At 40.0% G+C, this 15,065-nt stretch overlaps 1 protein-coding gene across 1 annotated transcript; it reads left to right on the top strand.

The window, feature by feature from the left end:
* The first annotated feature begins 917 nt into the window (after positions 1–917).
* On the top strand, positions 918–13,921 carry LOC134537425 (peroxiredoxin-6-like). The gene is made up of 5 exons (XM_063377837.1): positions 918–1,331; positions 9,336–9,492; positions 11,273–11,490; positions 13,262–13,337; positions 13,583–13,921. The coding sequence occupies exons 1-5, from the start codon at positions 1,249–1,251 to the stop codon at positions 13,709–13,711; spliced, it is 663 nt and encodes a 220-aa protein (XP_063233907.1). The 5' UTR covers positions 918–1,248; the 3' UTR covers positions 13,712–13,921.
* Positions 13,922–15,065: the final 1,144 nt, after the last annotated feature.

Raw genomic sequence — 15,065 nt, 5'->3', positions numbered from 1 at the left:
GTTGCAAGCATTGGTGTAGCTGTGTTCATAAAGTTGGGGGGGACAAATAATGATATTGATGTCATTTAAACCCATTCCCCTCTTACCGGGGGTCCTCCACCGGAAAATTTTGATTTTAGAAGTGCAAAATAGCGCTTTTTAAGCAGTTTTTGTATCTAACCATTGGATACATCAATGTTAAAATTATTATTGTTTCCTTAAGATAAAATTTGATGAATGGTGAAATTACAAATAAAGTTGGGCAGAATAATATTATAAAATTCACGGTCTAGAAAGTTGGGGGGGACAGTCCCCTCCACCCAAAAAGTTCAGGGGACACGTCCCCCCTGTTCCCCCCGGTTCCTACCCCCTGGGCACAAGCGCCCGTCCGACCACATGAGGACACTCCCGCTCACTCCTGCGAGGAACAGGCGTCGCGTGACCGCTAGCTGCACTTGGCCGAGACCTTGGCCCTTCTCGTTTGCATTCTCGTTTCCCGCCAGGAAAAACCCGTCCTCGGGTCGAGCGTTGCGCGCCACCGATGTCATTTCCGCTCCTCGGAAACGTTCGTGAACGCTCGTGTCTTGTGACAGACTCCTACCCTGGCGCGATCTTAGTTCTCCTGAAACTATACCCCGTCATGAGTAAACTATTAGGTAGCTTTGTTGAAAACGGAAAAATAATAATTTATAACGCGCTAATAAATAAACCACGGTGTAAGTGTGGGCAAGAGCAGAGAATACCTACAGAATAAGAGCAATCAAATCGAGGCAGATGCACCTTTGTATTGCCCCGTCAGGGCCGTCATTAAAATTGTAAAACACTAGAAAACTAATTTTCAGCCCCGGACTTCTGTTTAAAATTTCATATTTATCGTGATCATAAAATAAATTGTCAATAACTTTATTTCATTTTTTCACTGTGTGGAAGTTTAACATTATTTATGTAACAAAAGATAATCGTGCACATACAGTCTGCGTCTAAAAATTTTAGGAAACTTCTCTTCGAATATGGCCGTCGGAAATGCAAGAAAGTTGGGTGTTGAACAATACTTGCTGTGCGTTATTGTGCCGTGCTTGGTTTAACTAGGGCGTATAACCTTTGAATATATATATATTCAAAGGTATAACTAAGGACGGTCGGTACGCGCGAAGACTACCGAGTACGTACGAAGATTGCCGAGGAGCGGAAAGAGCACCGCGGTCTAGACACGGGCGCCCTAGACCCGGGCAGCTACCAGCTAGTTGTCACAGCGAACGAAGAGTCGACATGCGGCTAGGAGCGACCATCCCCAACTTCAGGGCGGAGACCACGAAGGGCCCCATCCAGTTCTACGACTGGGTCGGAGACTCGTGAGTAGGCTGCGCGTCACACATTCCCGGGGGCGGGTTTTAAATAATTTCATTATTTGTTAATGATCTACGTTACGTCTCGTCGACAGTGAAGTCGTTGGGACGGTTCTACATTCTCACGGAACGGAGTAGGTACTCGTATCGACAATGGTCCGCATGCCTACCCTTACGGATTATCTCGGCAATGCTGGGCTCTTCCGTTTACTTGGCTCTGTCTGACCAATCGAAGCCGAGTATTTGACCGCGCTGATAGTCATGTGCATGGCCATTGGTCCCGATGGGAGGGGGGCAGTAGCGGATCCAGAGGGGGAGCTATAGGGCTCAAGCCCCCTCCAAAAGCACCTGGGTCCACTATTGTTTTAGTGTTTGCCTTGATAAAGCCTAGCCTCAGCTGGGTCAAGCCCCTCCCAAACCAAAATCCTGGATCCGCCACTGGAGGGGGGGAATCGGGGGACCTGCCCCGCCCCCTCACTGAGGGGGGCCTGCCTGAACTTGCAAAAGCGTGAATGTGAAACGGGTGTGATGTCAAAAATACTATGTATTATGGAAAAATTTTCTGTATTATTCTGAAGTTTTATGCATATCGCATACATGTAGTCCAAAATATGGGCAGTACATGTATACAGTGTAAAAGCACCCCATCCATATATGACGTGTTGGTTAACCCCATGTGAAAAACTCTCCCCCCCCCCCCCCCCCAAACGGAAATTTCCGTGAGCCATCCCTTGGGAAGCCTACAGATTTGCGCCCCTGGCCACGTGTGTTAATGTTCTAAATACGAAAAAAAATTATTTCAAGTACCTAGGTACAAGAATCAGTGGCGTAGCGAGCGGGTGGCAGGGATGGCCTCCGCCAGGGGTGCCGGAGCAGGAAAAGGGGGGGGGGGGGGGGTCCCCGATGCGACGGTTTCGCGTTACTGAACCCTTCTACCTCACTTCTTTCATCCAAGAGGGGACGTCATTTTCCATTCTGGCCAGGGGCGCCAGTCACCTTAGCTACGCCACTGACAAGAATATCAGTGTTCCATTATTACTTTGTGGTTTATTGTTACTATATACGCCAAGCCTGGCCGTGTTACTATCTCGAAGATCAAAATGTATAAAATTAAATTATTATTTCGGAACCGTGAAATTCAATCTCATTGGCTGCCATTTGTTACGTTCCCATGCATTGCGCGAGCAGCAAACGCGAAAGTGCGATGTCCCGGGATATCCGTCTCCATTTATACATCATTCTAGCCCGGGTCTTAGAGACGTCATCCACACCACCCAAAAAACCTGAATGCGTTGTGTTATAATTGTATATGATGTAACGGGCAGAATTAAGTCGCAAGAGAATCTTAGTGGGTCTGCAGGAATGATTTCGGGTTGGGGGGGGGGGGGGGGGATTTTGGAAGAAAAAAAAATTAACACTTGAATGAAAAATACTTACATGGCCCTGGCACTAACGCACTGACGCATGAGCCTACAGCAGCTGTAGGTGACGTGACTTCACACACGGTAACATACTGTCTTCACTACCTAATATTTTGCTCATTTTCTCGTAACTTCGATACTGTCTTAGTGAACGAATGTGCCCCGAGCGAAAATTTTATGTAAGAAATCAGCCATGACCTTAAACTACATCAATCATTAAGCTTTAAAAACTTTAGGGCTTAGGATATTTAAAAAAAAAATTGTTGTCTGTAAAGTCGGTTTACGGACGATCGTTTAACGTGACAACGTCATAACAAAACATTGATGAAATGATTACATACTTTTATGAATAATATTGAATCATTTTTATTTTAATAACAAAAGACTAAATATTTAAAATTATACTAGTAATCAGATTTTTAAAATGCAAGAATGATTAACCTTTATTGCCGAAATTGTTGTTGTAATAAGCAATGAAAACCACATTAACTTAACTTTATAAACAGTCGACGAAACAGTTCACGTGTAGATGACTTGTAATTAATTTTAAAAACTGGCGTTTAGCTATAAGGTTTAAATATAATTATGAACAAGTTTTCATATAAATAACTGTAATCAAATATCTATCATCATATATATGAATCACCATAATTTTTTAGTTAATTTATTAGCGTAACGGGACACATCGCAACGGGACAATGTGCGTAACGGGACACTTTCGTGCGTGCAGCCGGCGTTCATCGATTTATTAGACGTTGTCACGTCAAAAAAAAATTAATGTTCTATCCAAAAATACGAGAGTTGTGCTCGATCCACATGCCGGCTTGCGGCGCGTGGAGTTCGAGACTTACGAGCTCCGGTGAAGGCATGGGACGTTGTCAAACGAGTGAATAAACTTTGTCAAATAACAGGTCACATACGTGGGCTTATTCGCTCCCTAAGTGGCTGGAAAGTGATGTTTGTTGATGCGCGGTGTTCGTGTACTGATTTCTTATTTTCAAGTGACTGTTGAAGGTTACCGCGATAAAATCTAGAAACTCTACCATCTCAGGGACGTTTCTGGGGGGGTTTAAATTAAGGGGGGAAAAAACAGTGAAGACCGAATAAGCAAATGACAGCAACTTAGCTATACATAAGGTTACAAAGAGCTTTATTTGGAAGGATTATTGTAATCCTTATAGTATGCATTTCCTCCCACGTCCAGCCCAACATGCCTCATACACAGAAGTGGCAGGAATTGTTTGCAAGAAGTCTACAATTAATGCCGATTTGCACACGTTTTAGTTGTAAGCATGTCTATCATACAAACTTGACACATGTGTTTCATGTATTCAATAACATTAATACATATGTATGTATGTATGTATGTATGTATGTATGTATGTATGACTTGTTTTTAACGAAAACTTCAAACGATTGCCTGAAGAAAAAGAACTGAAAAACAATTAAATAAACACCAAAAATAAAATGTTAAGTTTTATTTTCTCAGGAAGAATTATTACCTAATGAACGTTGGACTTATAAATGTGTTGCTGTTACCTGAGATTTTGGTGTGATCATTTTCTTTTAAAGTTCAATTAAAAAAAAGTACATACTCATAAAAAATGTTTTAATGGTTGTACTGGACCGCCTCCTTCGCGAAATCCTGTCTTCGGCCTTGTCTCTCTCTATCTCTCTCTCTATCTCTCTCTATCTCTCTATCTCTCTCTCTAACTCTCTATCTCTCTCTCTAACTCTCTATCTCTCTCTCTAACTCTCTCTATCTCTCTCTCTCCGTGAGATCGCATTGCAATAGGTTCAGCATTTTTGGCACGACGCGGTGACCGAGCTTACGGACGTTCACGTTGTTAATGTTATGCTATGGTTATGGTAACGTACAGTCATATGCGTGCGCACGGTAGGTGCCACAGGTGCCTTGGCACCACCATTAGGGTTAATATTATTTTGTTTTTTACAAGCAGAAATAATACATACTTACAAAAAAACCGTATTATTTCCAAAAAAAATGTTTTCCAATCGTGTCGAGTTACAGATATGTGCTCATAACACTATCAGTATATCAATTATCAATCGAACCAACTATACACACGGAAACAAGTCAGGTGCAATTACTAGAGTTGTGCGCCGACAAAACATTTTTGTTGTATTCCAAAAGTTAAAACTTTTGCCAACTCTTGTTTGTGTATCTTTATTATTTTAATACTTTACTTATTAAAGGTATGTTACAAAAACTCCCTTGATTTGTTGATTTTAAAACTTAACATTTGAGAATGTTTTTTCTAGCATTTATTTGGCGTCTTCAGAAAACATGTAAGTACTGTTTTTCAAAGCCACCAGCATGAATTCCGTGCAAACAAATTGTGCGATTTACTTTATGGCTCAACAAAGCTTAAAACTGTAAATAGTTTAGTAGTTTTCCTGGCGATTATAACGTTCAAAGCCATAATTTGTCATAAAAATATTAAAATTTTTACATCTGTGTATTTAATGTTTTTGTTCGGAAACACCTTAAATAGCACCATTTTGCGCTTTCAAATCCAAATTTTTCCGGGGGAGCACCCCCGGACCCCCCGCTTTAGGCTCGGGTCCGTGAATGACAGGGCTGTTGTGTAATCTAGCACCACCAATACTAAAGTCCTGCGCACGCCTATGCGTACAGTGCACGTGTTTAGATAATGTAAGCGTATAAGACATCTGCCTCGCTGGCTTAGCTTCCGTAGTTAATTAACTGCGCATGTGGCCCGCGGCCTCCGTGTTGGAGCGTCCTTCTGCAGACGATGACAGTGATGACGTTGCACGCATGCGAATGAGTGTTGTTGGCAGCTGAAGTCGTTCTGCCGGCCTTGGGAGTTACTGGACAAACAAAACGCAGCTATGGTTAGTTCACGTTGCCAAGCTCTATATCAGTTCACATCCATACCTACATTATTTGAGTGATTTTTACGATGGGATGGATGTGGTACGCTTACCACTAGTGGCAGCGTGGCAACGTTGCAGGTGGAACATCAAAAATAAACATAGGAACAGAATCACTGTTGAAGAGGACTCAAAGAGTAAAGTTCAGTTCCACCGACCCTGATATTGAAAGTTTGATAATAGATGAACAGCAACAAGTTTCCCACTGTTTTTTTTTATGAATCTTAAATTTTGGAAGTGAATGTATAATATTTATTTATTTATTTATTTATTTTCTTAGCACCCAATACACCCAGTTGATGAGCAGTGGCTCTGAATATAGGGCTTGTCAACATGGTTACAATTTTTATGAAATATATGTATATGATTACATACACTATTTCTAATATATGTACAATATATACGTTAGCTAGCATAAAAGTTGTATTAAAATTTATAATAATGGATATTATGTTAAACAATTGAAATAAATATTAATAAGCAGAGTTTGTTGAACATTAGATAAGTTAGATCAATCTGTTTGATTAGAAGACCGAAATTTTTAAACTATATAATGAAACTGCTCCGATAAAAGCGAAAAAGACTTAAAAAAAAAAAAAAAAAAAACTGAACCCTGGCTTTGGACCTGATTTTCGACACGGAATTTTATTTTAAAAAAACTGCCCATCTTGTTAAAATAAATTAAACCGTTAATACTATAAAGTTTTCTTTTGTCTTTTTGAACTTTGGTTCGCCCAATCCACCATAGGTGGCAGCACCATGGTTACACATTTACGTTCCACACGACTCTTCGTTCCACTCACGAAACTACACCTACCAAATGCCGTACACCCGAGACTCAACCCACCCCCCTGATGCCCCGCGGGCCGAACTGTGACGTAGTTCACCCCCGCGCCGTTGCAGCCAGAGCAGACCGGCCGGGCGCGTTCCAGTCGACATTCGAAGTCGACATTCGAGAAGGCTCGTTACGAAACAGCGTCGACGAGACCGGCTTCGCAACATGACGTCAAGGACGCAGACAGGATTTGTCCAGTAGTTCTTTATTATGGAACCTTAAAATAAATTTGAAGTGTTACATGAAAATCTCAGGAAATTGTAAGACTTTCAGAACTATGTTTGTATGAAAGACATGCTTGCAGTAACACGTATACAAACCGACATTATAAGACTACTTGACAACAACTCCCGTCGCGTCTGTGTACGAGGCATGTGGGGCTGTAAGTCGCAGGAAATACATACCAATGAAATGATGGGCCAAAGGTTTCGGGGAAAAAAAAAAAAAATATATATATATATATATTATTTAAAAGGAGGGGAAAAAAGAGGGAAATATTGGAATTCACAGCAGAGAATTTCATAGGTTGGCAAGTGAAATGACTGTTGGGCAAAGGCAAAGGTGACGTGGACGTATTATTAGCTATATATATATATATATATATATATATATATATATATATATATATATATATATATATTCTTTAATAAATAAAGCATGAATGAAAGTTTCAATATTATAATAGACCGATATTTTCAGGCCGATATTTTATCGGATCCGATATAATTCAAGCGATATATCGAAGACTGATTTATTTATTATCGTCTTTATTGGTGGCGAAGTTAAGGCGGTAGGTACACCTTTTCTTACACTTAACCACTTTTCTGCAATTATATCAAACAGTGGAATATTAAAAATTAAGCATGATATAAGCAGATGTTGACTAAATATTAAGAGAACAAATTAAAAATTTAACTTAATGTTCAAATATTAACTATTACGAAACATTCAACCATAACTACGTATCGATGTGTTGAAAAGTATTGGCATCCCCACGATGCACCTGTGCGGCTCACAAACAGACGCGGTCTCCACTGGCAGGGGAGCACCGCCCTCTGCGGCGCGCCGGGTTCAAGGTCGCCACAGAGGTCAGTCGCTGGCCGAGTACCGTACTACCGTACACCAGCTACCCGCGCGTGCCGGGCGCCGTCGGTCACATTGAACTGGGTTCACAATTTAAAATAAATAAATAAATAAGCGACTGCGTAGCAGGACGAGCACACGGCCTGCGCGAACTCGGTTCACACAATTGAAATATCACTGTTGATTTCAACCAATGAAATTTCGCGATGTATATCCGACATAATATGATGGTGATGTTAGTAAATAACTGTATTAACTGCCAAATGATTATCACTAGACATCTGAGCAGCAATTTGTAGACACAGTTTGACATATAAGTGAATTTTTGTTCAGTAAAACTTTCCGTTTACCATTATACCCACGAAACATCTTAATTTTTTTATTTACATAAATTTCTAGTGAGGTTTTATAAGTAGTAATAGCAAATTATTAAATTTTAAAGCAGGAATTGCATTCACCAAAACATTGTAATATCTCGACAATTTTTGCCACAATATGATTGATAAATATAAACGGTCCTCTAGTCCCACCAAAATATGATCCACTCTACCAGGGCCGCAACTAGAGTCTCTGGCACCCGGGGCATGAATGGATTCATGCGCCCCCCCCCCCCCCCCCAATTTTGTTTGCACATACCACACCATAAAGCAGGGGGGGGGGGGGGGGGTCCGGGGGCCCTCCCACGGAAAAATGTAGCTATTTAAGCATTTTCCATACCTACATGTAACAGTTTCTGTGCTACTGTACCTTCCATGCATGAACCCACTATGTCCATAAAGTAGTCCGTATAATCACTAGACTTGTTCATTAAAAATATGTTGAGACGTTATATTGTAAATCAGATTAGACATTCCTGGCATGCAAGTTAAACAACTTTTTACCAGTTACCAGTTGTAGTAGGAATTACAATGCAAGCGATTTCGGCGCCCCCACAGCTTTGCGCCCGGGGCGTATGCCCCGCTTGCCCCCCCCCCCCCCCCCTACCCTAGTTGCAGCCCTGCACTCTACTCTCATTGGCTGGGCCGCTGTGTGTTACAGAAATAAAATATATTAATTTCCCTACAATGAGCACGACTTCATTCCCATGCGCTATTGTAAAAAAAAAAACATGGACAAGCGTTCCTAAGCCACCAAGTTCATGACCTTGACCTTTGACCTCGATCGCCATCTTGGATTCCAATATTTTTAAAATTGTCTGCCATCTTGAAAACCCATAATTTTTTAAGGTGTAAAATGAGTAAAATTTAAAATTTGTAAAATTATTTAAAAGAATAAAATAAAATCATTTCACCATTTTTTAAATTCCAATTTTTTAATTCAGAAAAAAAATTAAATTTTGATAATTAAATTTATAAAAAATACAGGATACTGTTGCAAATCTTCTGGGGAATAGCCTTTAGGTTCCCTGCGAAATATAAATTCGTACAGACCTGGAGTCCCATGTGTTTTGTACTCATCTACACATATATTTTGTGGTAAAAAGTCTTATTTCTTTAGCACAGAGGAATGCAGTGAATGGAGGGGGGTGGGGAGTTAGTGTAGGGGAGGGACAATTTAGTGGAGCGGTTTTGTGCTCGGGGACCGTGGGCTCACGTTGAGTTATGAGATTCTGATAGGTAAAAAATTATAAGTCTAGTGTTAACATACAGTCTTAATATTTTTTATAACTGTGTATTATGCATTAAATGATAGGGAGGTGGCGCCCGACATATGTATTGCTACCCCGCTGGAGCCAAAGACGGCGCTGGGTTGCAGGTGGTGCGTGCTGTTCTCGCACCCCGCCGACTTCACCCCCGTGTGCACCACGGAGCTGGGGCGCATGGCCGTGCACAACCACGAGTTCGTGAAGCGCGGGGTGAAGGTGATCGCGCACTCCTGCGACAAGCTCAAGGACCACAACGACTGGGTGGCCGTGAGTTGGCACGCCTGCTTTCAGTACCCCTCCCCCTCCTGTCACACACGCCATGATAATTTTTTCTTCATTATTTTTAACTTGATATCCCCCCCTTGCACAGTGGCGGATCCAGAGGTTCACCTCGGAGGGGGGCACTCTAGGATTTCAGAATAGCCAGAGAAAAAATGTCTCAAAATTACTAAATTTGTATTTAATCTACTCACACTACACACAACATCCAGCCACCAGGTTTTATGATTCTACAAGAAATTCATTAATTATATTAAAATATTTTATTGGTTTCAGAAACAATCATTTTTGTCTGCAATACTAATGTAGCAGACAACTGGTTTTTCGGAGGGGGGGGGGGCACTTGCCCCTGGTGCCCCCCCTTGGATCCGCCACTGCCCTTGCATTTGTTATGTCACACACATATTTAACAGATACCTATTCACTTAGTGGAATATCTATCACGGGTGTAAAAGCCACGTAATTCTTTACAACTATTATCACGTGCACACTGTTTTACATCCATTAGGTATATTATTACACTAAGTGGACAGCTTGTGAAAATGTTTGTGGCAAAACAAATGCCATGGAAGTTCGTGTTAAAATATAAAATAAAATAAAAAACTTAAAGAAAAGTGATGACCAAAAAAAATTCTACATGGTGTAAGAGCAGAGCCTAACCTATTATCAGGATGTCTACAAATACATGGTAAATCAATTGCAGGAAATTTTAAAAAAGATTATTACATTTTGTGTCACAAGGTCATTGTTTGTATACAAAATTATAAATAATACAAAATGAAGCTATTTGCTGCATGGTGAAAATTATTGTTAGAAAGCTGAAACTTTTTCAGAGATAATTTCGACATGATTTATGTAGATGCTGTCGGCTACTTATGTCGTGTTTCAGTACAGATTGTATTAGCATTTCGTAGGAGTCGTAATTAAATCGTTCGAACATGAGTTTTAAGAACAGCAGTGTCAATATACAAAACAATTGTACGACCTACATAAACACCACAGGCCAGTGTTTTGGTAACAATCCGTCCGTCTGGTAAAAGTTAGAGCTTGCCAAGGTTTTGACAGACGGACGGATAGAATTTTTCGGTCCATCGGATTGGCTACAGGTCATGTGACAGATGTAAGGATGATGGATGGATAGAGGCGACAGGCTATTGTAATTACGCCTTAAGTCGTTAATTCATTCATTCCCGTTTCTCTCCGTGAATTCTTTTCTTATATGCTGGGAAAAAATTGATACATTTTATATTTGATCATTTTAGTTCAGTAGGAGCTAAATCATTGATCACAAATTTAAAAAAACATTAATTTAAGGCAATGTTCAGCAATGTATCGCTAATCCCGGTAGCTGGCAACACTATTCTGTCAGTTTTGCCACTATTTAAAATTCCCTGATAATTGTTAATGTTGCACTATTAGAAAACAAATCAGCTTCAGTTTGACCCTCCCCCCAACCCCCCCCCCCTTACCCACAAAAAAAATTGTGTCCATTTGCCCTCGAAAATTCTGCCACTTGAGAGAGCTCCAGACAACATATTAGCTCTAGGTTTACCGCAAAACCATGCGGGTCTGCATCAGTGATGTTTGGCAAACGGTTACGAAACCCATATTCAATAATTCCCGGACACAAAACGAAATTCCCTGATGATCAAAAAAACTCCGCCGACACATCCTAGATTTCCCCGGTGCGTACAGAACTCCCTGAAATTTCCCAAACGCTCACAAAACTCCCGGTTCTCCACACAAGCGTGCAGCTGCGATCGCGCAGGACATCAAGTCGTACTGCCTGGACATCCCCGGGGACTTCCCGTACCCCATCATCGGGGACGAGCGGCGGGAGCTGGCCGTGCTGCTGGACATGATCGACGAGGACAGCAAGGACGACCCGCAAACGGCCGTGACGGTGCGCTCCCTCTACGTCATCGGGCCCGACAAGAAGCTCAAGCTGTCCATGCTGTACCCCGCCTCCACCGGCCGGAACGTCGAGTGAGCCCACGTCACCCGCGTACATCGGGAAGCCTGCCACGTTCGCGCAACTTCGGATTTCCTTCAAAAATTGAAATTAAAAAAAAATCGAAGGGTTGGGTTAAGTCAGTCACAACATGCTGGTTTCCATTGGGAACTTCTGATTTAGCGGCTGAAGTGGCGTTAATACCAAAACGCAAAACTTTGGAAATTCTTGCAAGGAACCGAAACTACGCGAGTTGTAGGCTTCCCGCGTACATCACATCTAGTACATTTGTGTACTGTTAGTGTTTACCCATGTATTCAGAATGCTGTAGGGGAGGAAATGCTTACGGTACTCTTTTAACGACAAACAAAATTGAATTATAAAACAAACTAAGAATACCTTATACGAAACTACTATAAAAATTGATTGGCTACAGATTTTACTGTTTCACAAGAACACAATTTAGCAAGCTGTGTTAAAACAATTAACAAACAGTTTCTGTTGATCTTTCTTTGTGAGTTAGAACCGTATGAAAGTGTAAATATAATATCAATTTACAGTTCGTGTATAGTTAATTTTAATTTATATAAAATGAAGTATTATTTTCGGTAATAAACATTACATACATAGTAAAATCAATGAACATGACAAGTGTTAGAATTAATATTCTGACAAATATATTCTTTAAGAATGTAAGCAGAGGGTCTAAAATTCATAGACATTTACAATACCTAAGTAGAGTTATTCCATTTTTATTTTAATATTTCTGTTAAATAGTGGATTTAATTTTAAGTTTATTTAAAAGTGTGTATCAATACAGCATAATAGTTAACAAAGCGTTATAGTGTATTACAGTATAAAATAACATTCCAGTACTTTTTCTTCAGGTCTAATACCTTTTTCTTGCCAAAGTTTTCAGGAATATTTTTGCACGCCATACGGATCATGACACAGACCAGCAACGGATGCAGACAGCTCGCAAGTTGTTCAGTAACACATTTGTGGCTCTGACACTCGGGTCATGGCAGATGCAGCTGGCTAAGTGTCGAGGTTATAGAATGTTGTGCTGATTTGTTTGCCCGGGCTTTGCGCGGAGTGAAAAGGCTTCGTTTAGCGGGACAGTAGTTGTTTTTATGAAATATCAGATGACAAGTGATTTTGCTCTATTTTGGTCCGTCAGTTGTGCAAAATTTAACTAAGTTCAAATAAAACTAGGTTTCATTTAAATAGAAAAAAAAAAACTTTTTTTTATTTTTTTACATTGTTAGAAGCTTTCATTGCAAAAGCTTGGGGGGTTCACATTGTTTTTCGTTCGTCTGTCCGCAGCATTTGGAAATGTAGACAGTAATATTCTTTTTATTTTGAAAAAGAGTGCAAAATTTCATCAAGTACCATAATTCTGCTTTAAGTGGTGGAAAAGGAGGATGGGGTGGTTTTTCGAAATCTCATACACACAATCCTATTGTTTTGGAGGTCAAGTTGGGAAATTTCACATTAAATTCAGTGTAAAACTCACACTCAACTCTTCTTTATATAAATACATTACTAGTGTCTTCAAGCACCTTTGTTCCTCGACAAATTACTACTGACCATTTAAAAATAACTAACTAAAAGTTGTGCCTGTTGAAGTACCATCATCAAACAAATGCACTTAAATCCACAATCCATTTATCCTGTTGGTAAATTGTAAGCAATGTTGGCCCTGTGCCTAGAAGACAAGAATCTGTCTAAATCCCCCCTACGGTTGCACATTGTCTAACCTCTTCCAATGATAGATAACTATACCACTTTTATTTTTCTTTCCAGCGAAATTCTGCGCGTTATTGATTCACTGCAGCTAACATCACGTCTCAAGGTCGTTGCAACTCCGGCCAACTGGACGGTAAGTAAACACACCAAAAAATTTTACGTTCAACATTTTGAAACACTAGTGTAGGCTCTACATTCAAAACACTCCTCATCTGAAAATTTTCCTTACAAAAGAACGGTAAGTATACAGTACAATAAAACCTTGCTTATGCAGCCCTTGCTCCGAATAATATTTGTCAACGTTTAATTTAATATTCGCACAAGAATGTTTAACGACAAAAGCAAGTACGTCAGTAAACACAAAGCCTCTGTTTGCAGCCGGGCACGAAAGTGATGATTCTACCGGAGGTGAAGGACGAAGACCTCCCCAAACTGTTTCCAAAAGGCGTGGAGAAGATCAGCATGCCGTCCGGCATCACTTACGTCCGCACCACAACGGATTACTGACGGGACTAGCATAGTTCCACAACAATCTCTTCAACGAAACAACTGATGTTTACATACTTAAAACTATTCTACCTTTGTGGTGTGGAAGCTTTTTTTTAAAACACTAAATGTGATGCATTTTAAATTTGTTTGTGCTGAATTTGTGTGAAAACGTTTGTAGAAACAAAATACATGTACTCAGGTGAAATATATATCCAATTAAAGAAACAAGTTAAATTTTATTGGGATTCCCCAAATTTTACTGTAGACCATATTATTCTTGAGTTGACCACGTTTTTCCTAATCCAGCCAGATTTTTTTCTGTCTCAATCTAGCAAAACAACATAACATTCAATTTTTCCAAACCAATACACAGTTTAAACTGTTATTTCCAAAAATTACATGCTAACAACGCTGCTAATATTTGATATAAAATCACTATAGTTGATCAAACATTGGAGGAAAAAAAAATGTCAGAGAGTTTTTCAGTAGTCATCAGTAATGTGTACACATCTAACATCATTAACTAGCAAATTTATGTTTCTCATGTTGCAAATTAATTCAAAATAAAAAACTTGGACCAAAATTTAATGTTTAATTCCTTAAAATAATGCCAAGCATTAAGAATATAAGCAAATTGTGTATTCAGCTACCTTTCTTGACATGAATCACATGTAGCTTTATAGATAATACATATCACAACTTTAAGAATACAGTAAGTCCTCTATTTACGTCGTACCGATTTACGTCGTTTCGGATTAATGTCGCTAATGTTTGAGTACTCATGTTTCAATTTAAGTAGTCGCCGATTCACAATAACGTCGTTTACAATGACCGTAAATCTTTATTTTAACCAAAACACCGTATATAATTCGTTTATAATTCTTTGTTTCCTTCGGTAGTTAATTTATGCTATCTAGCGTAAGCTACAGGTTCACAGCCTTATCTTATCATACATCATGAGGGATGCTTCCTGCTCTCCGCGCGGTGATGCAATACATACTACCAGCCCGCCCGCTCGGCCACCCACGTATCTCGCACGTAGAAGTGTTATCTACTTCCCGCAACGACACAGCATTTTCTCCTACCCCTTCCGGCTGACCTTGGGCCGTGGCCGGCCGGTGGCATGAAACATGGCTCATTTTGCGTCGTTTCTATTTACGTCGCGGTTTTCAGGAACGTAACCCCGACGTAAACCGAGGACTTACTGTACCTATAATCTATAATTCATTTGCCAAGAAAATTGCATTGGAACAAACATGGCATCAGAAATATTTAACTTTTTTTTGGTTCTCTACAGCATAATGAACACGACGCAGTCCAATAGATCTTTTAAAACACATAACTCAAAAGTATATATGTATGTATATTTGTT

Source organism: Bacillus rossius, chromosome 12 (genome assembly GCF_032445375.1).
Source record: "Bacillus rossius redtenbacheri isolate Brsri chromosome 12, Brsri_v3, whole genome shotgun sequence".
Classification (NCBI taxonomy): Eukaryota; Metazoa; Arthropoda; class Insecta; order Phasmatodea; family Bacillidae; genus Bacillus; species Bacillus rossius.
The sequence above is the reverse complement of the archived record's forward strand: the minus strand, read 5'-3'. Positions and strand labels throughout refer to the sequence as shown.